The sequence below is a fragment of the Giraffa tippelskirchi genome, chromosome 11 (assembly GCF_054371585.1).
Source record: "Giraffa tippelskirchi isolate mGirTip1 chromosome 11, T2T-mGirTip1v1.2.pri, whole genome shotgun sequence".
NCBI classification, from domain to species: domain Eukaryota; kingdom Metazoa; phylum Chordata; class Mammalia; order Artiodactyla; family Giraffidae; genus Giraffa; species Giraffa tippelskirchi.
In genome coordinates, this window is record NC_137285.1 from 99,929,191 (window position 1) to 99,954,653 (window position 25,463).

A 25,463-nucleotide genomic window follows, 5' to 3' on the forward strand; every position below is an offset into this window, starting at 1 on the left:
TGTTGTGAGTTGGACACTTGCAAATGTTAAGAACAAGAAGAAATTAGACATTCATCAGCTCAGATTTACAATTATGAAGCATTGGGACTTCCTCAGTGGTCTAGGGGTTAAGACTCTGCAATCCCACTGCAGGGCGTGTAGGGTTGATCTCTGGTCGTAGAATTCAGATCCCTTAAGTCTGGCGGTGTGGCCAAAAAAATAAATAAAATGATGCAGAATTTATGTGAACAAGGTTCTACTTTTAATCAAACAATTTTTTTTGTATCATTTTATTTATTTCTGGCACATGTACACTATTTATTATTTAATCAAAGCCCTACTTCTGATGACCCTATGTGAGAACAAACAGAAACCAAGTCATTTCCACTGGGTTCTCTTCCTCTTGCATACTTCTGTGCACATTTATGCCAAATTTTTGTCCCTTCCTTCACAAATCTCAGCCTTCTTTCCCTGAAGCTAAGGAATATGCCTCAAAGGTGTATTTAATGTTGTAGTATCTCCTAGTGTGATGTGATCCAACCTGGCTGCCTAGGACAGCCCTTTTTTATGCCTGTTGCTAAAGTAAAACAACTAATACCCACCACCCTTTCCCTCGTAACTGCCCTGGTTTGCACAGTAAATATGGTCATCCTATGTACCATACTTCATTTTTCTCTTCTCACCTCCCCCCCAAGTTCTCTCTTTTCAATTTTAATCAAGTTTTTAATTTAAAGTGTAGAATTAGAGGTCAAGTGGGAAAGAACTGAAGAAGTTGTCTAGTCCGATTTCAAAACGGACACAATTTAGCCTCTATGAGAACTTTGGGCAGTTAATTCATTACCTTGTAAAGTGGTATTTTCCGCCATTAGGCATCTCTAAGTTTTATGAAAATCCTTCTTACCTTCAGTCTTAATTTTACTATTCTTCCCCAAACTCTTCACATATAGGTTTTGGATTCTTTCTCAACCACATCCAGCCTAAGGAATCCATATATTATGAACTAACTTCTTTTCAGCTATCTAGAATAGCATTAGTTAGATACTATCTTTGGGAGAATTGAGAAAATAGTCACTCAAGTCCTTTTTGGTGTTACAGAATTCTAATGAGGAACCTGCGTTGAACGGCTTCAAGGTTCTACCTAGCTGCATGACCTTGGAAAGTTTATTCATTTCTTCATGCCTTGGTTACTCAGCAATGAAATGAAGTATAATACTTTTGTTATGGGCTGTTATGAAAATTAAATGACGTATATAAAGCTCCATAAGAGCAGAGACCTTATCTATCCTGTTCACCACTTTATTCTATACCTAACACAGGTAGTAGCAGGCACAGAATAAGTTCTCAATAAATATCTGAATAAACAATAAAAGCCCCTAGCACATTGCCTTGCACACAGTACTCAATAAAATGTAGCTATTATTACCCTGTCAAACATTTTTCTTAAGAGGTGGTTTCTAGACCTCTCACTATATTAATCACTCATATGGACTTTTTGGTTTGTCAAAATTCTTCTTAGAATGTAGTTTTCACAATTCAGTTCCGTTTTGTGTGTGGTAATTTTACTTTATCTAACACAATTATAGACCAGAGTCCACTGGGAAAAAGCTAGACTACCTGCTTAACATGAAGATTTGCCACTTACAAAACCCACTTATTTTCTCCCAATATCACCTTTTGAACCTTGGGGAATATATGATTAAGACAAAATTATTAGCAGATTAAAGAGTAGTTTTCCCTGGTGGCTCAGATGGTAAAGAATCTGCCTACAGTGTGGGAGACCCAGGTCAATTCCTGGGTCAGGAAGATCCCCTGAAGAAGGGAATGGCTACCCACTCCAGTATTCCTGCCTGGAGAATTCCATGACAGAAGCCCAGCGGGTTACACAGTCCATGGGGTCGCAAAAAGTCGGGGTGGCTGAGCAACACTTTCACTTTCAAAGAGTAGTCAGCCAGGTTAAAAGAACCAGGATAGTGCAATATTATGGAACGCCATGGCAACCAGGGTTATTTTCATCACTTGACCTAATGAACAATCCAGCCTGGTGATTTGTTAGCCACTAAATCCAAAGTATGCTTGATCTCCTTATTAGCAGGGCTAGGAAAAGTTCATCCAAAGTGCTTAGCACTGGGAAGATCTTCAAATGTAATTTAATGTTTGAATGGGAAAAGACAAACAGGAAAGTTTAAGAAAGATGCTAGAGTGAATACATAATCAGCTTCCTAACAGTAGTAGATTGTAAGATGAAGGTTTCCAATTTTTGCCTATTTGGGGACAAGATTCAGATTAAGGAAGCTGGGATTGACTGTAAATAATAAAATGACATAGTGTAAAAATTAATTTGGAACCTTTGGCAAATAAAGAAACGTAATTCGTTTAACAATTGGAAGGAGCAGCAAGGTTTAGGTTTTGCTTTTGTTGCTTTAGTGTAGTACAGACTGAAGTTTATTGACACTCCTTAAGAAAAGATGGAGGAAGCGGATGGAAGAAGCGTTAGAGACAAAATGATAGGATTAAGTGTAGGACCATAGGTGGGAGGATATGCCAGAGTAATAAACCAACAGAAGTAAAGGTAATGTTAGCCTGAGGTGGAAAGGCAGGCAGTTAAGGAAGTTCGGAATTACAAGTCTCAAAGTAGGACAATCTGCCAGGGAGGGACGTAAGACTGGCGGAAAGCGAGAAAAATGTGATTCTTTGTTGGGAGGATAAAGGGACTACTGACGTCTGGGAAGGATGATACAATCAGCTCAGCTTTGTAACTACCTCAATAAAATCTCTGCTCCTCCTCCCTTCCAACCTAATCATCGTGGCTATTTAAACCCGTGTGAATCAAGTAACTGCAAACATTTTCTTTTGCTGTAGGCTAGAGAAAAGACGCCCCTCTAAAAAAGACGACTTCGGTTGCACCGAGAAAGTATTTGAGAGAGAGGCCTTGTTTACACGCTAATTGAAGGGCCGAGGAAGGTATTGGTTTTAAGTCGAAAGACGGGCTGCGATAACCCCTCCAAGTGCCACCAGACGCTGTTGCAGGACACTTCTTAGAAGGTCGAGTTTCACCGCAGGGGCCGGGTAAGGTGAGAATCTGGCCTGGCGGCTTCGGCTCCGGCTCCGGCTCCGCGCCTCCAGTTCCCTTCCCTCATTAAAGCGGGTCGGGCTTCGGCCGCCACCAGGCGCCCGACGGCTCTCGGTCCGGAAGTTCAGCCGCACGGAGGATCGAGGAACAGGTTCTGGAAGAATCGCCTCGGGTCTGGTAACGAGGAAGCTGTCTCCGGAGACCATCGCCAACGCTAAGGCCGACGAGCTGAGGTCACCGTGGGAAGAACTAAGGTAAGCCACCCGGCTCCTTCGATCGCCGGCGGACAGGGACACAGAGTTCTGCGCCATCTTCAAACACTGCCCGTAGTATCTAATGTTACGTCTCTCGGTCAAGGTAGGCCCTTCGCGACTCCGCAGATCAGTTCAGCGGATCTCGACAGCGGAGACGGACTTCACAGGACGCCATCACTACAGCTGTTGCGGACAGCAGCCTTCCCCGAGCCCTCTCCTCGGAGCATGCGCAGTCCGTCAGCGCACGTCAACGCCGCGGAGAGTCGGCGAGATTGACGTTTACGTCGGTGACGCCTGGGTGCGCGAGGGCGTGGGGTTTCTGAGAGTGCGCAGTGCGTGCGTCGGCGGCGACCCTTCGGCCTTTTTCGGGAGGGGGCGACGGTGAGATGGGGGCGGCGGCAGCCGAAGCGGATCGCACTCTCTTTGTGGGCAACCTTGAAACGAAAGTGACAGAAGAGCTCCTCTTCGAGCTTTTCCACCAGGTAAGCGGCTGGGATAAGCCTATTCCTTTAGTTTTCCGGCCCGCCTAGGGTCCGGCCCAACGGCGATCCGCGCTTCCTTGGCAGAAGCGGGACGGTGCGCCCCGGCACCGTGACAGGTGGGCGGGCTGGAGGCGGGGGTCACGCTTAGAAAGGGAGGCGCTCGCTGCGTGTGGCTTTCTGAGAAGAACCCTAATTAGTTCAGGCCAAAGAGAAGACTAAATGTGGTGGTGGCTTCTCAATCGGGCATTACTGTGGTAAAGATTCAGGCTCTTTAAGGGGCCTTAAACGTGTGGGTCCTTCGTCGAGCTGTGCTTTTCCTCCTTTTCTCATCTTCTGCTTGTAAATTTTGTTTCAATTTCTTTGTCAGTATCCATTTTCCACTTAAGTTTCTTACGAAGTTGCAGCAAAGACAAACTCATAAGTGAAAGACTTCATAGAAAAAGCTCAGACTCAGACTTCGTAGGAAAGCGGCATTGTAGTGTTTCGGAGAAGGCAATGAATGGCAGCCCACTCCAGTACTCTTGCCTGGAAAATCCCATGGACAGAGGAGCCTGGTGGGCTGCGGTCCATGGGGTCGCTAAGAGTCAGGCACGACTGAGCGACTTCACTTTTACTTTTCATTTTCATGCATTGGAGAAGGAAATGGCAACCCACTCCAGTGTTCTTGCCTGGAGAATCCCAGGGACGGGGGAGCCTGGTGGGCTGCCGTCTGTGGGGTAGCACAGAGTCGGACACGACTGAAGCAACTTAGCAGCAGCAGCAGCAGCAATGTTTCTGTATTAAGACCTGTATTAAAACGCGTTAAACTTGTTCCCTCCATTTGTACCCTCCAACAGCTGGTAATGGTGTGATTGATCAATGCAAAAGTGAACTTTTAGTCCAAGGAAACTTTCTCTTGCTCTTGATAAACGTTAATTTCCACAAAGTGGGAAAACGATGGGTGTTGGCCGCGACGTTAAAGTCATAAAGTGCAGTGAAGTGTAAATTCAGTGATTGGGTTTCCAGTTCCTTATGGGCTGCCTCCCCCGAAGTAAGTTAACCTAATCTTCAGTCGTATCTACAGGATCTTTAACCCTAAGGGAAATCCGTGTGTATCCGTTTTTTAAGAGTCCATGGTTACATTATAAACTTTGTGAAATTTGAATATTTTCCTGAAACTGCCTTACTGAAATTCTGAACACTTTTTTGTGTCTGTAGGCTGGTCCAGTAATTAAAGTGAAAATTCCGAAAGACAAGGATGGTAAACCGAAGCAGTTTGCATTTGTGAATTTCAAACATGAAGTATCTGTTCCTTATGCCATGAATCTACTTAATGGAATCAAACTTTTTGGAAGGCCTATCAAGATTCAGTTTAGATCAGGTAACTATTCACTGATGATTTGGGGAGAGAGATTGTTCACTGCTTTGTTTTTTGTTTTTAATTTTGTTATTCAGTTTTAGAGAACCTCTTTTTTTGAGAACCTCTTTTTGAGTGAAAATGCTTTAAGCTTTATGAACAGTAAACTATATATCGCTAAAAATAGGTAATATTGACAGGATGGATTTTGAAAGTGGTAATTTTCAAGAGTTAAAATTTCAGGTTAGGTTGGTGAAAAGAACATAAACCTTCATTGTTAGAATGACTGATTTTGGGTTCATGCTCTAAAAGCACAAAGATTATTTCCTGAAAGTCTTCCTGACTGCTTTGTAATTTACTTTTACAAATTTTGATGCGTGATCATGTGAGGATGAAACTTTCCTTGTATTCAGTTTTACAATTTGGTGTGGGGATCAGAGTACTATGGCCAGATTGGGTATTTATACATTGTCTGTTATACATTGGGTAGTACCTTATTTGTAACCCTTTGTTTTAAATATATCTGGTATTAAACAGTTTTCACTCTGATGAACTATAAAGCGATTTACTGAAATTTGAGGTTTTCACTTTTAAGTTATGTCTACCTTTTTTGGAATGATTGGGCTGAGGAATACAAAACTTCAAATTAAAATTTCTAACAATAAGAATTTCTCAAATTGTTTCATTTAGGAAGTAGCCATGCCTCACAGGAGGTCAGTTTGTCATATCCCCAGCATCATGTTGGAAATTCAAGCCCTACTTCCACATCTCCTAGCAGGTAATGTTTTGCACCTAATTTAAAAATCATTTATCAGGAATTGTTTTTAGGATGTGATCTCAAAACACATGAGTGATTCACTTCCTTTTGCTCCTACCTCTTTTTTCTGCTGCTATATTTGCTATTTTGGATTATAGTTATACATTGTATCTATTCTAAGGGGACTATAGGCCCATTGTATATAGTTCCCTTAAAATAAATATATGTGTAACTATGTTAATTGTAAAGACATATACCCAAACCCACATACATGTATATACTGACACAGAATTTCTCAAAACATTTCTTAACCCTTGCTATTTGTACTACCCTGTTTTATTTTTTTTAATTCACATTAGTTTTATGACCACTAATTGATTGTTACTTGCAGATTAAAAATACCTATTAGTAAACAGACCAAGAGTTCATAAAGCTGGATTCTAAATATGTCTCTTAATAATTGTATAATCTTGAGCTAGTCTCTGGCCCTATGTTTCCATTTGTAAGGAAAAAAAGTTGATTCAGATGATCTCTAAAATCCCTCTTAGTTACTAAGGATTAGAAAAGGTACTATATCTACTTAAATAGTTTTCTTTGGGGAGGCTGATATTTTACTAGGGATAGTTTTTTCCTGGTGTGTCCTTAGAGCAATTTATCAATTGTAATGGGCTTCATTCAAGAAAGAGTTAAAAAATCCTGTCACCTGTCAGATTTGTCACCAAGTCCTTTGTATTTATGATCTCATTTATCCCTCATAGCAGTCTTATGAGGTAAGAATCATCTCCACCTTATGTATGAAGAAAATGAGGGTTGGAGGTTAACTTGCTCAAGTGTGAACTGCTCATAAGCATTGAGCCTGTTTTCAAACCCAGGCAGTGTGATTGAGCACACCCACCATAATATGAGTAGAAAGTGTTTAGAAAGGTTTAATAAGGAGAGATAAGTGAATTAGGACCTGAAAGAGGCCATTGTACCTAGATCATAATGAAAAATGGAGAGTAGTAGGTGATCTTGTCAGAGTAAATAGAGGCCAGTTGGCATAGAGTCTTTCTTATATGGCATAATTAGGATTTTGGAATTTCACCTTAAGAACAGTAGGAAGACATTGAAACATTTTTGGTAGGATAGTAAAAGGAACAGGCTTGTATTTTAATGAGTTACTTGGTTGCACTGGGAGAGAATGGATTGAAGGAGACAAGGGTGAAAATAGACCAATTAGGAATCTGTTGGTAGCAAAGTATTGGTATTAGAAGCAAGGAAGCTGTTGGGGTTGGATTGAGAGTTTGAATTAAGGTGGTACCAGGAGCTGAAGAGAAGTGGGTGAATGAATATGAAGAATCTGGAAGGTGAAATTCTAAGAAAGCAGTAATCTGGAAGGTATGCTCTTCTTGCCAGCTGAAATTGTGTTTAAATGCTTTTCAGTACAGTTGGAATTTGAAGCATCTCTAACCACTATGATAGAAACTTGTAAGTTATCTTAGGTGGAGGGGGAAAAAAGTTTTTAACCCATCTTAGAAATTCTTGGGGGGAAGAATACACAAGTAAATAGTTATAATCAAGTGTTAGTGTGTACTTGATTTTTATACTCTCTACAAGTAAAATTATACTTTTTATCCCCTTGACATGCAGACACATAATATGATTTAAGAAAACAAAATATGAGACTTGCCTGGTGGTCCAGTGGTTAAGACTCTGCCCTTACACTGCAGCGGGCATGGGTTTGATTCCTGATCAGGGACCTGAGATCCCATGTGCTCAGTGGAATGAATGAATGAACAAATGTGTAAATTGCTTTCTTTGTAGAGTATAAGTAAAATCAGTTCTGCTTTAGAAAAGTAAGAAAAAAGAACCCTAAATAAAAAGATCTAAACTAAAAGATAAATCAATTGGTGGTTTGATTCCAATGGTGTATTTTAAAATAAAATTAAAACCTTTTCTGAGCTTTTCTGTAGAGCAAGTTACCTCTTTAGGAAGTGAGGAATAAGGTTTAAGTCCTCAAGATTAATATTCTCTTTATGTTATAGAATTCCTTATTGCCCAAAGCCTATTATTCTTTCCTGTCTCAGTAATTCTTTTCTTTGAAAGTCACTCAGTCATGTCTGACTCTTTATAACCCAATGGACTATAGCCTACCAGGCTTGTCTGTCCATGAAATTCTCCAGGCAAGAATACTGGAGTGAGTAGCTGTTCCCTTCTCCAAGCGATCTTCCCAACCCAGGGATCGAACCCAGGCCCTCGGCAGTGAGAACGTGGAGTCCTAACCAGTGGACCACCAGGGAATAGCCCTAGATTTTATCCTTTATTTCTTCTGTTTCCCTCACCTGTTATGTCTAATTGATCAAATCCTTTTCATTTTAGTGCTCAGTCTAGGCCTTCGCACTACTGGCCCAGGGATTGACAATTTTTTTTTTCTGTAAATTGGCAGGTTTTTTTTTTTTTTTTCTATAAAGAACTTGTTTCTTCTAACATTGTAGCACCACACAAAAACAAAAGAGGTTGGCTGTGTTCCAATAAAGCTTTGCACAAACTGGGTTTGGCCCATAGACTAGTTTGCTCACCACTGCTAGTCCTTCCCTCAGCTGGAATGTGTTGTCTTCAGGTAATCTTGTTCAGCTCTCACTTCAAATATTTCCTTTTTAGAAAGGCCGTTCCTGAGCAGTCAGGCTAAAATAGAATCCCCTAGCTCTCTCACCTCAACTTGCCCTATAGTTGTATATTACTGTGTCTTTATAACCATGTGAAATTCTCTTATTGTCTGAATCCTTATCCCTGGCTCCGTGAGAGCAGATACCTTGTTGGTCTTATTGATTCCTATCTTTGAAGACTGTGTCTTACTCATGATTGACATGTTTATTTGTTGAATGAATGATTATATATTGGTTTTCTTATTTTTCACTTTTCATGAAAGGACGGTGGATAACGTGACTCAATCAGCACAGACAATTCAAAGATCTTTCTCGTCTTCAGAAAATTTTCAGAGACAAGCAGTGGTAAGCTGATTATTCAACTTGAGTTGCTAAAAAAGAAAAAAAAATCATACCTAGTTAAAATTCTTTTTTAACTTCTTAAATTTTAGTTAGACTATCATGATCTTTGTAGATTTCAGTTTCACTGGGCTGAAGATATATTTATAAGATCAAAGATAAATAGAAGAGCTGCTTCTCACATTTGTATTTTTCTTTAACCATTGTTGGTGTGTGTGTTGCAAGTATTGGAAACTCATTCTCTGATGTTCTTGTAACCTATGCTGAGTAATTTCTATCATATACTGTCTTTAGTACTTAATACCTTAATATACTGGAGTCTTCTAGACCCCCTTCCTTGGGAACTTTCCATTTTTTCCTGTAATAATATCACCAGTAATAAAACCTTAGATATCTTTGCTGTTTCATTTTTGTCTTTTATCCGTCTCCAAATCTTTTTTTCTTTTTCTTACATTTCTTTCTTCTTATTTTCTTTGCCCAAATCACAGTCTTGGCTCATGGTACCTAGACTTGTGTATTTCACAGTCTGCAGAATAAAATACAAGAGTGAAATTAAATTGAGAAATCAGCATAAAGGGATATGGGCTTTTATAAACACATTTTTTTCATTTTGCTATAAACCATTAAAAAAAAATCATCATTGCCTAATGTCTGCCCATAGGCAGAATTTGAGAACCAGTGATCTAGTCACTTAGTACTTATCTGTTTTTCTCCTCACTAGTCCATCTCACTCACCGTTTCTACTATTTTTAGTTGTGTTTAACTTAAAATTCAGATGGGCAAGAATGATTTTGCTTTTCCATTATTGTGTTTAACCATGAGCTACATATCTGTTGCCTTTGATACATAGAAATATTTGTGCTTAATATTTTCTTCTTTTTCTCTTTGCTCAGATGAACAATGTTTTGAGACAGATGTCATATGGAGGGAAATTTGGTTCTCCACATCTGGATCAGTCAGGATTTTCCCCATCAGTTCAGTCACATAATCATACTTTTAACCAGTCTTCAAGCTCCCAGTGGCGCCAAGATACACCATCATCACAGAGAAAAGTCAGACTGAATTCTCATCCCTACATGATGGATAGACATTATAGCCGTGAACAGCGTTACAGTGATCCCGGGTCTGACCATCATTACAGAGGAAAGAGAGACGATTTTTTCTATGAAGACAGGAATCACGATGGCTGGAGCCATGACTATGATAACAGAAGAGACAGTGGTAGAGATGGAAAATGGCGCTCATCTCGACACTAACAAGTGTTATAAGGATTTTTCATAGGGTCATTTTAGGTCCTTTTTGTTAAGTTGTTTCTGGGAATGTTTTCTTAAAAAACTATAGAGCAGCTTTACAAGTTGTCACATTTCTTTGTACAAGTTTTAAAACCCAATAGCAATTCAGTACAGACATGAGAAGAATTGTGGTTCTAGTTTTATTACATTCATAGCCTTTCACCTCAGGGTTTTAAAAAGAGGAAAGGGTTTTATGCAAAAGAAAGTGCCACAATTCCTAATCATTTTAGACAATTGAGTAAAGGATGTATTATATGGATTAGTTGTATTATGAAGAAAATATTTTAATTATTTTTTTGTATTGCAAGAAGCTTCTTGGTGGTGAATCAGATTTTTGGTGTATATAATGAAAAATATTCAAGTTGATAGTCAGAATTGACTCAGTATTTTGTTAATAAATGAGAAAATGTTTAACTTCAGTGATTCATTTTACTAACATATGAGAAAGCTTTTTGATAAAGTTTGGGGATAAACCATATTTAACTTCTCAGAGAACTTAAGTGTAAGTTCTGTGACATGATCTTGAGCATACAAGTATACATCTACACATGCTGTTTCGTTGTAAAATTTTAGAATTTGCTCATTAAATCGATGTTTTACTGAAGCCATTCAGGAAGTTAAATATCATTAAATGTATTTTTTTACAGTAAAAATACAGTGTTAATGTAAATCCCAATTTCTGGAAGAACAAAAATATAAATGCATAGTTCGATAAATGGTAAAATGTTTTACTGAAAATGTAGTTTTTAAAGTACTGCCTCTATGACTCAAACTTCGAAAATTTTAACATTGTACCCAGGACAGTTGTACAGGGATACATTTTATTATGGAGATTGTACAGGTTGCTTTTTGTTTTTGTTTGAACATTTGAAAGAATTTAAAACATTTGCTGATTTAAAAATTTTTAAATCTTGTTTAACAACACTTTTATGTATCAAGATGCTGTTTCCCTTTCATTGTAGAACTTGTTTATAAAAATTAATTCCTTGTAAAATTTGGATCCTTTTTAATATTAACTACAACATTTGTACTATGTTGCTTTTTAATATATTGAAAACAGAAAGAGTATGTCTTTTTTTTGACATCACTAACTTTAGGGACATTGCACAGGAAAAACATTGCACACTTTTATTCAGTGATTGCCTGGTGTTAAAAATGTCAGTTTTTAGAGCATCCTGAAATATACCTTTTGAACATACCAAACTTAATATTTTAGAATCAGATTTTCAGTTATGCATGGTTTATGTTTCTGAGCACTGTAAACTAATTTGGTTACTTTCCCTATTGTCTAGGAATTTGTACATTTGGTTTTCTCTGTTTTTAAATATGCAGTTTTTCTGTGCCTAGGTATGTAAAGCTATCCAGTTATTAGCACAGAGAGCATTAAGATCAGAAGTTTCTGTCCTTTTAAGCAGTTCTTGAGAAGAAAAGGCAACCCACTCCAGTATTCTTGCCTGGGAAATTCCATGGACAGGGGAGCCTGGCAGGGTACAGTCTATGGGGTAGCAGAGGAGTCAGACACAACTTAGCAACTAAACAACAACAAAACAGTTCAAAAGGGAGGGGACATAGGTATACCTATGGCTGATTCATGTTGAGGTTTGACAGAAAACAAAATTCTGTAAAGCAATTATCCTTCAATTAAAAAATAAATTTAAAATAGTAGAAGTCTTTAATGAAAGTGAAAGTTGCTCAGTCGTGTCCGACTGTGACCCCCATGGACTGTACAGTCCATTGAATTCTCGAGGTCATTATCTCTAATGAGCCTGTTAGTTTCAGTTGTCTTGCTGCTGCTGCTGCTAAGTCACTTCAGTCGTGTCCAACTCTGCAACCCCATAGATGGCCGCCCACCAGGCTCTCCCATCCCTGGGATTCTCCAGGCAAGAACATGAGTGGGTTGCCATTTCCTTCTCCAATGCATGAAAGTGAAAGTGAAGTCGCTCAGTCGTGTCCGACTCTTCGCGACCCCATGGACTGCAGCCTACCAGGCTCCTCTGTCTATGGGATTTTCCCTGCAAGAGTACTGGAGTGGGGTGCCATTGCCTTCTCCTTCAGTTGTCTTACCTATATGGAAATTTATTCATTAGTATTTGTAGATAGTAACAAAGATTAATACTATATTGTGACTTAGCTGTGGGTCAGATCCCTTCACATTGATTCACCAGTTACTGGTTCAGAATAAAATTTTTCTTTTAATGGTTTTTGGGACACCCCTTATGAGGTCCCAGTGAATCTTTTTTCACTTCAGCTTCATCCAGTTGAAAGTAACTTAACTAAATACATGTGCTGTGTAAAGCAGTGGTTCCTAACCTTTTTGACCCCAGGGACTAGTATCATGAAAGACAGTTTCTCCATAGACTGGAGAGGGTAGGGGGGATGGTTTTAGGATGATTCAAGCTCATCACATTTACTGTGTACTTTATTATTAATACATCAGCTCCACCTCAGATCATCAAGCATTATATGCAGGAGGTTGGGAACCCTGGTGTAAAGGGATAGAAGAAGACAGCCGTAAAGAATTGAGTATAGTTGGTGAGACTGTGCACTGAGGTATTGAGAGTTGCAGGAGCAGAAAGGAAGAAATTGTTTTTATGGAGAGCAATTTCTCCCAGTGTGTGTTCCAAGAAACTACTCTCATAAGTTGTTCTGCAAAACAACAGGGATCTGTAGTCCTGTGTTTCATAAACATGATGTACTAACACTGTGACTTTTTCTTAGTGACAGTTCAGTTCAGTTCAGTTCAGTCGCTCAGTCGTGTCCGACTCTCTGCGACCCCATGAATTGCAGCACACCAGGCCTCTCTGTCCATCACCAACTCCCGGAGTCTACCCAAACCCATGTTCATCGAGTCGGTGATGCCATCCAACCATCTCATCCTCTGTCGTCCCCTTCTCCTCCCACCCCCAATCCTACCCAGCATTAGGGTCTTTTCCAATGAGTCAGCCCCTCGCATGAGGTGGCCAAAGTATTGGAGCTTCAGCTTCAACATCAGTCCTTCCAATGAACACCCAGGATTGATCTCTTTTAGGATGGATTGATTGGATCTCCTTGCAGTCCAAGGGACTCTCAAGAGTCTTCTCCAACACCACAGTTCAAAAGCATCAATTCTTCGGCGCTCAGCTTTCTTCACCGTCCAACTCTCACATCCATACGTGACCACTGGAAAAACCATAGCCTTGACTAGACGGACTTTTGTTGGCAAAGTAATGTCTCTGCTTTTAAACATGCTATCTAGGTTGGCCATAACCTTCCTTCCAAGGAGTAAGCGTCTTTTAATTTCATGGCTGCAGTCACGATCAGCAGTGATTCTGGAGCCCAAAAAAGTAAAGTCTGACACTGTTTCCACTGTTTCCCCATCTATTTCCCATGGAGTGATGGGACCAGATGCCATGATCTTAGTTTTCTGAACGTTGAGCTTTAAGCCAACTTTTTCACTCTCCTCCTTCACCTTCATCAAGAGGCTCTTTAGTTCTTCTTCACTTTCTGCCATAAGGGTGGTATCATCCGCATATCTGAGGTTATTGATATTTCTCCCGGCAATCTTGATTACAGCTTGTGTTTCTTCCAGCCCAGCGTTTCTCATGATGTACTCTGCATATAAGTTAAATAAGCAGGGTGACAATATACAGCCTTGACGTACTCCTTTTCCTATTTGGAACCAGTCTGTTGTTCCATGTCCAGTTCTAATTGTTGCTTGCTGATCTGCATACAGGTTTCTCAAGAGACAGGTCAGATGGTCTGGTATTCCCATCTCTTTCAGAATTTTCCACAGTTTATTGTGATCCACACAGTCAAAGGCTTTGGTGTAGTCAATAAAGCAGAAATAGATGTTTTTCTGGAACTCTCTTGCTTTTTCGATGATCCAGCGGATATTGGCAGAACAGTGCCATAAAACTTGCTACAATGATGTTTATACCTAACAGTATTTTTCAAACTTGACCCTTATTTTATCCTTTTATGCACAATAAATGTATAAATTAATCCATTAATCTGAATACCTTAAGATTCCCCCCAAAGAATCTTTTGACTCCACCCTCCTCCATCCAATCAGTTGTCAGAAAATTTTGTACCACTCTATGTTGTGTAGGGCCTTCGCCTCTGTATCCACTGCCACCATCCTAGTGTAGGCAATTATCTCAACAGAGATGTCCAAACAGCACCCTAAAGTTTACATACCAATTTATGTGTTTCCATAGTACCCTGCATTTCTTTTATCATAGCCTTTATACTGTATTGGGGGCTTCCCTTGTGGCTCAGAGGTTAAAGTGTCTGCCTGCAATGCAGGAGACCTGGGTTCAATCCCTGGGTTGGGACGATCCCCTGGAGAAGGAAATGGCAACCCACCTCAGTATTCTTGCCTGGAGAATCCCATGGATGGAGGAGCCTGGTGGGCTACAGTCCACAGGGTCGCAAAGAGTCAGACACAACTGAGTGACTTCACTTTCTTTCACTTTCTTATACGGTATTAAAATTTTCTTTTTATTTGTATCTCACTAGACATCTCCATGAAGGCCAGGACCTCATATTTTCACCACTGAATTCCCAGTATCCAGTGCCTGGCATGTATACAATGCATGGTAAATTTTTGATGAATGCATAAAGAACATTGGTCAAATAATTGAATAAAAAAGGGAGACTTCAACATCAAAAGCTTCTCTGGTATAGATTTTCTAACCCTGAACCATCATTGTATCCTATTATAAAATTTATATCACAATATACTGTGCCTTTAACACACTCTAGAATGTTGTTTTTCAAAATTTTAAGTTATTGGATCTATATCCATGAGATTTCTTAAAATAATTGTTTAGTTTGGTTTTAGAATTATGATCCTAGTGTTTTGTAGAATGAATTAGTAAGCTTATTTTTTCTTTGCCCTGGGAAAAAATTGAATAATATGAGAATTACCTGTTTCTTTAGAATTAGTTAAACTCCTTTATTAAAATTATCTGAGTCTTAGAAGTAATCAGTTTACTTCTCAGTGTCTTTTGTGGTTATTGATCTATTTAGATTTTCTACTTTCTCAAAAGTCAGTTTGGATAATTTATATTTTTATTAAAAATAACATTTTCTCTGTCTTTCCAAATTAATGGATATAGAATACTAGAATTTTTGTAAACTTTGTTCTCAACTTATAGTCCAGTTTTACCTCCTGATATAGTAATATTTTACTTCCTTCCCACACTCTGTTCAGGCTTGCTAGAGGCTTTTGCTGCTATTCATTTCACATATGGGGCTTCCCTGATGGCTCAGACGGTAAAGAATCTGCCTGCAATGTGGTAAATCTGGGTTTGATCCCTTGGTTAGGAAGATCTCCTGGAGAAGGAAATGGCAACTTATTCCAGTATTCTTGCCAGGAGAATCCCATGAACAGAGCAGCCTGGTGGCAGTCCATGGGGTTGCAAAGAGTTGACGAGTTGAACACGACTGAGCAGCTAACACACACACGCATATATATATATATACACACACACACATATATACGCCACACTTACTTGTTTTTATTTGTTGTTTTGGGTTCTTTGTTGTCATTGCTGTCATTATTTTAAATAGATTTTCTTTTAAGAAGATTTAAATAAGAAAATAATCTTAACATTTTTATGAAAGTTACTATTTCTGGTGCTCTTCATCCTTTGTGTAATTCCAAATATCCATCTGGTATTTGCCTGCTTGAAGAACTTGTTTTGATAGCTCTTACAGTACAGTCTTGCTGGTGATGAACTCTTTTAGCTTTTCTATGACTGAAGAAGTCTCTTTCACCTTTGCTTTTAAAATATAATTTGGGTGAGTATAGAATTTTAAGTTGACACTTTCCTTTTCCCTTTCAATGCAGGCATACCTTGGAGATACTGTGGGTTTGCTTCCAGATCACCACTAAAAACTAAATATTATAGTAAGTGAGTCACAAATTTTTGGTTTCCCAGTACGTGCAAAATTTATATTTACATTATACTGTATTCCATTAAGTGTTTAATAGCATTATGTCTAAAAAAACCTCAATGTATATACCTTAATTAAAAAAATCTTTTATTACTAAAAAATTCTAATCATCTGAACCCTTATCAAGTTATAATCTTTTTGCAGGTAGAGGGTCTTCCTTTAGTGTTGATGACTGCTGACTGATCAAGGTGGTAGTTGCTAAAAGTTGGAATGGCTGTGGAAATTTCTAAAAATAAGCAACAATAAAGTTTGCTACAGTGATTGACTCTTCTTTTCATGAACATTTTCTCTGCAATGTGCAGTGCTATTTGGTAGCACTTTTACCCAGTGTAGAATTTTTTCCAAAATTGGAGCCAACCCTTTGAAACCCTGCTCCTGCTTTATCAAATAAGTTTATGGAATATTTTACATCCTTTGTTGTCATTTTACCAATCTTCACATTATCTTCACCAGTAGTAGATTTCATTTCAAGAACCACTTTCTTTGCTCATCCATAAGAAGCATCTCCTCATCTGTGAAAGTTTTATTATGAGATCGCAGCAATTTAATCACATCTTCAGGTTCCACTTCTATTTCTAGTTCTCTTGCTGTTTCTACCACATCTGCAGTTGCTTTCTCCACTGAAGGTTTGAACCCCTCATTCGAGTTGAAATCAACTTTTTCCAAACTCCTGTTAATGTTGATATTTTGACCTCTTCCTCTGAATCATGAATGTTGTTAATGGCATCTAGAATGGTGAAGCTTTTTTAAGTTTTCAGTCTACTTTGCCCGGACCCATCAGAGGAATCACGGTATCTACGATAGCTGTAACCTTATGAAATGTATTTTATTTATTTTTGTCTGTGCTGGGTCTTCATTGCTGCATGGGCTTTTTCTCTAAGTTACAATGAGAGGGGGCTACTCTCTAGTTGAGGTGCACATGCTTCTCATTGTGATGGCTTCTCCTGTTGCAGGGCACAGGCTTCAAGTGTGCAGGCTTCAGTAGTTGTGGCTCCTGGGTTCATTAGTTGTGGTGCATGGGCCTCGTTGCTCTGTGGCATGTGGGATCTTCTCAGACCAGAGATCAAACTCATGTCTCCTGCATTGGCAGGTGACTCTTTACCACTGGGCCACTAGGGAAGCCCCTGAAATGTATTTTTTAAATAATAAGACTTGAAAGTCAAAATTACTCCTTGATCCATGAGTTGCAGAATGGATGTTGTGTTAGCAGGCATGAAAACATTAATCTTGTCTCTCCACCAGAGCTCTTGGGTGAACAGTCGTGTTGTCAATGAGCAGTAACATTTTGAAAGAAATCTTTTTTACCTGAACAACAGATCACAGTAGGCTTAAAATATTTAGTAAGCCATGTTATAAATAGGTGAGCCATTGTCCAGGCTTTGTTGTCCCACTTACAGAGCATAGACAGAGTAGATTTAGAATAATTAATTCTTAAGACCCTTAGGATTTCCACAATGGTAGAAAAGCATTGGCTTCAATTTCAGGTCACCAACTGCATTTTTTTGTATAGTTCTTCTGTGTATTTTTGTCACCTCTTCTTAATATCTTCTGCTTCTGTTAAATCCATACTATTTCTATGCTTTTTTGTGCCCATATTTGCATGAAATATTCCCTTAGTATCTCTAACTTTCTTTAAGAGATCTCGAGTCTTTCCCATTCTATTGTTTTCCTCGATTTCTTTGCATTGATCACTGAAGAAGGCTTTCTTACCTCTCCTTACTATTCTTTGGAACTCTGAATTCAAATGGGTATGTCTTCCTTTTCTCCTTTGCCTTTTGCTTCTCTTCTATTAATATCTGTTTGTAAGGCTTCCTCAGACAACCATTTTTGCCTTTTTGCATTTCTTTTTCTTGGGGATGGTCTTGATCCCTGCCTCCTGTACAATGGCATGAACCTCTGTCCATAGATCTTCAGGCACTCTGTCTATCAGATCTAATCCCTTGGATCTATTGGTCACTTCCACTGTATGATCATAAGGGATTTGATTTAGGTCATACCTGAATGGTCCGGTGGTTTTCCCTGCTTTCTTCAATTTAAGTCTGAATTTTGACTTAAAGACTACAAGATGTCAGAGTAGAAGGATGTGCACTCATCTTCTCCTGTGAGAACTCCAAAATTACAACTTGCTGCTGACCAACCATCGACAGGAGTATGTTTGATCCCACCAAAAAAAGATACCCCATGTCCAGGGGTAAAGGAGAAGCCCCAGCAAGGCGGTCGGAGGGACAAAATTGTGTTTAGAATTAAACCCCATACCCACCAGAGACACTTGGAAGATTCAAACAAAACCTTGTGCTCGCCAGGAAACCCCACAGAGACTGAGTCAGGCCTGCCTTTGAGTATTTGAGTGTCTCCTGCACAGGTCTGGGTTGGTAGTGGCCTGCAGCAGGAGCAGGGGCTCTGGATGCAGCACACCTGGGTGTGGCATAAGCCCTCTTAGAGAAGGTCTCCATTAAACCCACCATAGAACTGCCAGAGCTTACACAGGACTGGAGAAACAGACTCTCGGAGGGTACAAACAAAATGCTGTGAGCACCAGGACCCAGGAGAAAGGAGCAGGGACCCCACCAGAGACTGACCCAGACTTGCCTGTGAGTGTCCAGGAGTCTCTGGTGGAGGTATGGGTTGGCAGTGGCCTGTTGCAGGGTTGAGGGCACTGAGTACGGTAGTGCATGCATGGGACCTTTTGAAGGAGGTCGTCATTATCTTTATTACCTCCACCATAGTTTGGTCTCAGGTCAAACAACGGAGTGAACACAGACCTGCCCATCAACAGAAAATTGGATTAAAGATTTACTGAGCATGGCCACCCCGCCCGTTAGAACAAGACCCAATTTCCTCCACAGTCAGTCTCTCCCAACAGGAAGCTTCCATAAGCCTTTCATTGCTGGAGTCCTGCTCCAGCTGGTCCAGGGTTTCCCTCAGGATGGACCGCTTCGGCGGAGAGAAGAAACAGCGAGACTAGGCAGGTGTGAGGCAGCGTCTGAGCTTTATTTTTCAAAGGGAGCTTTTTATATCTTAAGTTGTACATAGAGGAAAATGTAAAATGTAGAGCCATGCCAAATTAGCTCAACGGGTCAGCAGTTTCTGGCCTTTATCGAAACCAGGATGCTTTTTTGTATACCTTATTTACAAAAGTCTCATGTTGTTTACATCATCTTCTGGCCTGGAGTCCTGCTAACATCTTATGACTCTTTATTGATAAGGGTTGATCAGCCAGAACACTTTTTCTAAAAGTATTTTTGTATCAGGCATAGAACGTGCCAGAGCTATATTTTTTTTAAAGAATACAGACACAGTGGATTGTGACAAAGAAAGGATTCATTAACTCAAAGTTTCAAAGTAAAACCTGTTTTTTATAATCTATCTTTTGCCTTGAGCTTAAGGGAAAAGAATGTGGTCCCATAAAGTCATGGTGCGGCAGGCTGAAACAATGTAGCACCAAGGTCAGTTCTTTCACAAAAATCACCAGCTAGATTAACAACTGTCTTATTATTTTTATATTAAGGCTAAACCTTTATTTTTATAAGTCTTTAACTACTATACCTTTATTATATAGGCTCAGGGTGTTAAGAGCAAAAACATAGCAAGTAAATATAGACCGAATAACAGTTTTATAAAGTAATATTTCTTATGTGTTTCCAATAGGCTTTTTCCTCCTCGAAGGGCTCTGTGCCCGTTGGGGCCTTTTATGCGTTCAGGCTCTCAATGCTGTTTATTGTTGAGGAGTAGTCATGTATACTAGTTCTAAAGGTACAGGCACATTTGTCAAGCAAACTAAGATGCTAGCAAAAGGAGCTTAGATTAAAATACTCTTTTTTATGAATAATCTTATAGAGTGCCACCGTTCGGGGGACATGTTGATTAGAGTTTTAAATTGACCTGGTTAGGAAAGGATCAGGGAAGGCCTTCTGCCTAAGTCACAGAAATTAGGGAGCAGTCTGTTATAGCAAGCATCAGAAAGATATCATCTTTAAGGTGAGCGCCGAGGCAGCTTATTGAAATCCCCGAGGCCTGAGTTGCCTTGCTTGTCAGGTCTTCTCCTCATGACCTTGTCATGGGTGGGATCTCGTGTGCTGGCTCCCGGCATTTTATCCTTATCTGTCAGAGGGCATATAGAATGACAAGCACAGTCACAGAAAACTGATCAAACTGATCACATGTACCACAGCCTTGTCTAACTCAATGAAACTATGAGCCATGCCTTGTAGGGCCACCCAGGATGGATGGGTCATGGTGGAGAGTTCTGACAAAATATGATCCACTGGAGAAGGGAATGGCAAAACACTTTAGTATTCTTGCCTTGAGAATCTCATGAACAGTATGAAAAGGTTCTATTTAGTTGCTTCTAAATGACTTTTCCACTCCATGCTTCTATTGTGACTTCTGATTTTATAGTCTTGTGAACAGGAAGTGTGGCCCATGTGATAAAAAAACTTGTAGAGAGACAAACCAGTTCATGAGCTGGATGATCACAGGATCTTTCTAGGTTGCCTGCCTGAGCTAGCAGGGCTGAACCTACAGCTCTAGTACAGCTCTCCAGAGGCTGCTGAGAGAAGCTGAAAGCACATGCATCATTCTTAGCTGACCCTCCCGCCTGTGAGTTTCATCCTGCACAGTGTGATACCCACTTGGTGTTGCTTTTCCCAACTGTCATAACCACTCCACAGACATTTGAAAAACACTTGTGAAGTATCCAGATTTTCTAGGATTCACATCCATTTTTTTTTTTCTTATGGACAACAAGTGGACTAGTGGCTCAGATAGTAAAGACTCTGCCTGCAATGCGGGAGACCTGGGTTCGATTCCTGGGTTGGGAATATTCCTTGGAGAAGGGAATGACAACTCTCTCCAGTATTCTTGCTCAAGAAATTCCATGGACAGAGGAGCCTTGTGGGTTACAGTCCATGTGGTCACTAAGAGTTGGACACAACTGAGTGTTTCAAACATGATGTGTTAGTCACTCAGTCATGTCTGACTCTTTGCGACCCCATGGACTGTAGCCCGCCAATCTTCTCTGTCCACGGAATTCTCTAGGCAAGAATACTGGAGTGGGTAGCCATTCCCTTCTCCAGGAGATCTTCCCAACCCAGGGATCGAACCCGGGTATCCTGCACTGCAGGCAGATTCTTTACCATCTGAGCCACACTTAATCTGACAGCAAATTTTTATAATGATTTATCCTTTCTGGATCTTTACAAAATATTCAACTAGTTTACTGGAAACTACCATAATTTTCACATTCATATTTTATTGGGTTAGATTAAGAATGGAGTTAAGCATGCTTCTAGTATGATAGGTAAGTCCTGTTAATTATGTTTTTTGAACCTTGTATTTTTTCTTCTTCTTGACCTTTTCATTCTAAAAAAGGTGATTTTATTTTGTTCTTTTCTCTGAGTGTATCTCCCAGTTTTTGTGGGACATTTCTTCACATGTACTATAACTTTTATCAATGTAAATATTCTTGATCCATTTTCATGCTATTAACTATGAATTCTACTTTCATATGACTATTTCATGTCTTTAGTTTTACTAATATTTGCTTGCTATGTCTATTAGTTAATTTTTAAAACTTCTTGATGTTAGAAGTGACTAGTATTAAGATAAGTTCTGTTATACTTCCTTGTGTGTGTATAAGATTGATTAACTTTTCTTTGTTCTTTTTCTTCCTTCCAGTGCAGCATTTCATAAACTGGATGCATGCTAGAATCACCCAGGAAACTTTCACAGAACAATTCAATGTCTAAACTCTACTGTAGAATCTCAGGGAGGAGCATGGTATCAGATTTTTTTTTTTTTTTTTTAAGATTCTAGCATGAAATTGGGAGACAACCCCTGTGTTTCTACTCCTATAGCGCTTCCCCTTAAATTCTGAACAATCACTTTTAAATTTGTAATTTTCTATCAGTGGATAGACTGAACCAGTTGTGGCAGTCAAGGTAAAATCAGAGAGGCAGAAGTAAGAGTATCATTGAAAAAGAAACTTATTATAAGGATTCGACTTGATGCAGTTGCTGGTGAAACAATTTGTTACACGCATCTGGTGTTGGCCTGAAATCTTTATAAGTTAGCTACACCAGCAACTGGGAAGGAAAGCTGAACAAGAACAGGAGCAGGGACAAGCTGGAAACTTCTGGGGGGAAAAATTGGAGTCTGCATCTGTCTCTGATTCTCTACCTTAGATGACTCGTACGACCTGGAGCCTGCAGGGTGGGTGCTGCCCCACGCCAACACGGTGAGCCAGGAGATCAGCAGCAATGTGTTTGAGGGACCACAGTGCCCGGCAGCCTCTACCAGGCTTCCACAGTGTAGAAAATATGCCTGCTGCTTCCCTTCTGGACCTCAAGCAAATTTCTCTTGTAGTGAACTACACTGTAATGCTGACACTAACTACTTGGGGTCAGGCTAAACTTCACAGGTTCAGGGCTTAGTCCTCTGTGTCCTCACTTCAGATACCAGCTGCAGCTCCTGGATTGCCAGGCTGCCTGCACTTCTGAACAACTGGCTCCACATTTGGGGGTTCCCACAAGCCCCTCAGTTCTGATAATTCACTAGAATGACTCACAGAACTCAAGAAAGAGTACACTTATGGTCACAGTTTTATTGTAGCAAAAGGATACAAATCAAAACAGGATGAAAGAGGAGAGGCATAGAGGATGGGGTTTGGGAGAGTCTCAAATGGGAAGTTTCTGCATCCTCTCCCCATGGAGTCAGGCAGTATCACACTCCTGGCATATTCATGTGTGTTATCAGCCAGGAGGCTTATCCAAGCTTTGCGTTCAGAGTTTCTTTGGGTTTCTGATTGAATTCTTGGCCATGTGATTGAATTCAATCTCCATGACCCCAGTTTCCACCCCTCCTCCTCCACCCCCTCCCCTCCACCCTGAGGAGGTTGGATTGATATCGCTTGGCTCAAATCCCAACCCTCTAACCACATGGTTGATCTTTCCAGTATGGCCAGGTGCATCAGGAACCAACTAGGGGCTCGCCAGCCATAAATAACAAGGACACTACTATCACATGGGAAATTCCGAGAAGTTAGATTCCCTCCCAGGAACCAAGAACCAAGGCAAGTCAGATTCTTGATTATATAACACCAAAGCCAAATGGGAACTAGATATGGAAGGGAATTCTGAGGACCAGAGTTCCAGCTTAGATGTGTGCATGCTAAGCTGCTTCAGTCATGTCCGACTCTTCGTGACCTTGTGGACTATAGCCCACCAGACTCCTCTGTCCATGGGATTTCCCAGGCAAGAATACTGGAGTGGGTTGCCATTTCCTACTCCATGGAATCTTCCTGACCCAAGGATAGAACTCGAGTCTCTTACGTCTCCTGTATTGGCAGGCGCTTTCTTTACCGCCAGCTTAGATGATGCAGTACAAAGCCACCCCAACAGTATTACCTCTGACTCCCATGCACCCCACCAAGAAAACACCTTTAATGCATTGTCACTTTCTTTGGTGTTTTTCTCTCTCATCACTAGAATGCAGAGCAAAATATTTTTTGTTTCACACTTGTAAGGAGAAAGCAAGATTGAGAAATTTAAAATGAATAAATATCATATTTGGTTTGGCCTTTGGTATATTAAGATGGAGATGGGAATGACTTTTTTCCATTTATTGAGGATTTACTGTGTCTAAGGATTGTGCTGGACTTCCCAGGTGGCTCAGTGGTAAAGAGATCATCTGCCAATGCAGGAGACGCAGCTTTGATCCCTTAGTCAGGAAGATCCCCTGGAGAAGGAAATGGCAACCCACTCCAGTATTTTTGCCTGGGAAATCCCGTGGACAGAGGAGCCTGGCGGGCTACAGTCCATGGGGTCAAGAAAGAGTTGGACGTGACCGAGTGACTAAACAATAACAATGTAACCTAGAGGTACTGATTTGTGATTATTTGAACACCATATTTATGTACCTGGTAAAGAATATCATCCTTCAGCAAATTTTCAGAATTATCACTTTTATGTGCCTTATTACCTTGCTTTATTTCAATAGCAGTCTATCTTATAATTTCTTTGTTGAAACAATTAATAGTAAGTATAATGTTCCTCAGATGCACTGACATTTCTTTGCTAAGAAATAAGAGTTCCTGTTGGTGAAGGTAAAAATGAATGTACCATTTTGTTACAGTTAACTATTGTTATTTAACAAACCAACTCAAAATTCAATGGCTAAAAAGTCCATTATTTGCCTAAGACTCAACAGGGATGGCTATTCTCTGTTTCATTTAGTTTCATGTGAAGTGACTCATATGAGAGCTGGAAGATCCACTTTGAAGATGGCTTTCTCATATAGCTGTCTAGTGAGCGCTGGTTCTTGGCTGGAAACTCAGCCAGGGTTGTGAGCTGGGTACTTTGGTTTCTTTGCATGTGGGCCTGCTTGGGCTTCCTTTCAGCATGGTGGCTGGGTTCCAAGAGTTAGCATCCCAAGAGAGCAAAGTGGAAGTACATGGTGTTTTATGATCTTGCTTTAGAAATCACATTTGTTGTCAAAGCAGTCACAATGGTCTACCCACATTCTAAGAAGAGGGGCACACAGTTCACTGATAAATGAGAAGGTGATTATTATAAGAGAAGGGTTATATTATAAGAAAATGTGGAACAAAAGCTATTGTTGTGACCATCTTTTAAAAATTCATCCTGTCACATCATTCTCCCAGGACCTGAATTCTGCAAACAATACCACTAAACACAACCACTAGCAATTTAATTTTTTCCATTTAAATGTTTAATTCACTTAAATTTTATTTTGGTATAAACTGTAAAGTCAAAAGCCAATTTAATTTTTCTTTTCAGATAGCTGCCCAGTTGCTAACAATATTATTAATCCATCTTTTCCCCATTTTTATAGAAGATATTGTTACCATATTCTAAATTTTCCCCTATTGTATTAAATCTATTTCTATAGCTTATAGTTAAATGTCTATTTATGTCCTAGAACCTAATTATTGTAGGATTGGTTTCTCCCATATCCACCCCACAGTTCTTCTTTTTCAGAATTTTGCGGGCTGATTCATCTGTGTTTATTTTTCTATGTGAACACTATTATCAGCTTGTCTAGTTTTAAGCCAGTCTGTTGGTATTTCTTTCAAAATGGTAATTATTGATTTTTAAATTAATTTTATTATTAAGATTGAGTGTTTCTGCTTCTTTGTATCAGCCAATTATATTTCTTCATATTTCTGTTCATATCCTTTGTACCTTTTCTTATTAGAATTTTGACTCCTCTTATCTGTGAAAGCGCTTTGTATTGAATACTACAGCTTTGTTGAAATGCTTTTTGTAAATGTTTTCTCCAGTTAGCCAGTTATGCTTCTGATGTTTTTTGAAGTCTTGAAATAGAGAGTAGATGTGTGTGTGTGTCTCTGTG

General features: G+C 39.7%; 2 protein-coding genes across 4 annotated transcripts; one reads left to right on the forward strand and one right to left on the reverse strand.

Moving 5' to 3' along the window:
• Positions 1 to 2,891: 2,891 nt before the first annotated feature.
• C11H11orf71 (chromosome 11 C11orf71 homolog) lies at positions 2,892 to 4,231 on the reverse strand. Its single transcript, XM_081544810.1, has one exon. The coding sequence runs from the start codon at positions 3,358 to 3,360 to the stop codon at positions 2,950 to 2,952; it is 411 nt and encodes a 136-aa protein (XP_081400936.1). The 5' UTR covers positions 3,361 to 4,231; the 3' UTR covers positions 2,892 to 2,949.
• Positions 3,650 to 11,217, forward strand: RBM7 (RNA binding motif protein 7). 3 transcript variants are annotated; one of them, XM_081544806.1, is made up of 5 exons: positions 3,650 to 3,785; positions 4,983 to 5,145; positions 5,812 to 5,901; positions 8,780 to 8,868; positions 9,756 to 11,217. In XM_081544806.1, the coding sequence occupies exons 1-5, from the start codon at positions 3,690 to 3,692 to the stop codon at positions 10,116 to 10,118; spliced, it is 801 nt and encodes a 266-aa protein (XP_081400932.1). In that variant the 5' UTR covers positions 3,650 to 3,689; the 3' UTR covers positions 10,119 to 11,217. The 3 variants fall into 3 exon arrangements, with proteins under 3 accessions (XP_081400932.1, XP_081400931.1, XP_081400930.1); XM_081544805.1 differs by having other exon boundaries at positions 5,812 to 5,899; positions 8,775 to 8,868; XM_081544804.1 differs by having other exon boundaries at positions 5,812 to 5,899; positions 8,787 to 8,868.
• The last annotated feature ends 14,246 nt before the right edge of the window (positions 11,218 to 25,463 follow it).

What these genes read in the sequence shown, in the direction of transcription:
- C11H11orf71 (XM_081544810.1), bottom strand. Translation starts at nt 3,360, where the DNA reads ATGGCGCAGAACTCTGTGTCCCTGTCCGCCGGCGATCGAAGGAGCCGG.
- RBM7 (XM_081544805.1), top strand. Translation starts at nt 3,690, where the DNA reads ATGGGGGCGGCGGCAGCCGAAGCGGATCGCACTCTCTTTGTGGGCAAC. An exon ending in TCTTCGAGCTTTTCCACCAG is followed by an intron (nt 3,786 to 4,982) that starts GTAAGCGGCTGG and finishes TTGTGTCTGTAG; the next exon opens with GCTGGTCCAGTAATTAAAGT. An exon ending in CAAGATTCAGTTTAGATCAG is followed by an intron (nt 5,146 to 5,811) that starts GTAACTATTCAC and finishes TGTTTCATTTAG; the next exon opens with GAAGTAGCCATGCCTCACAG.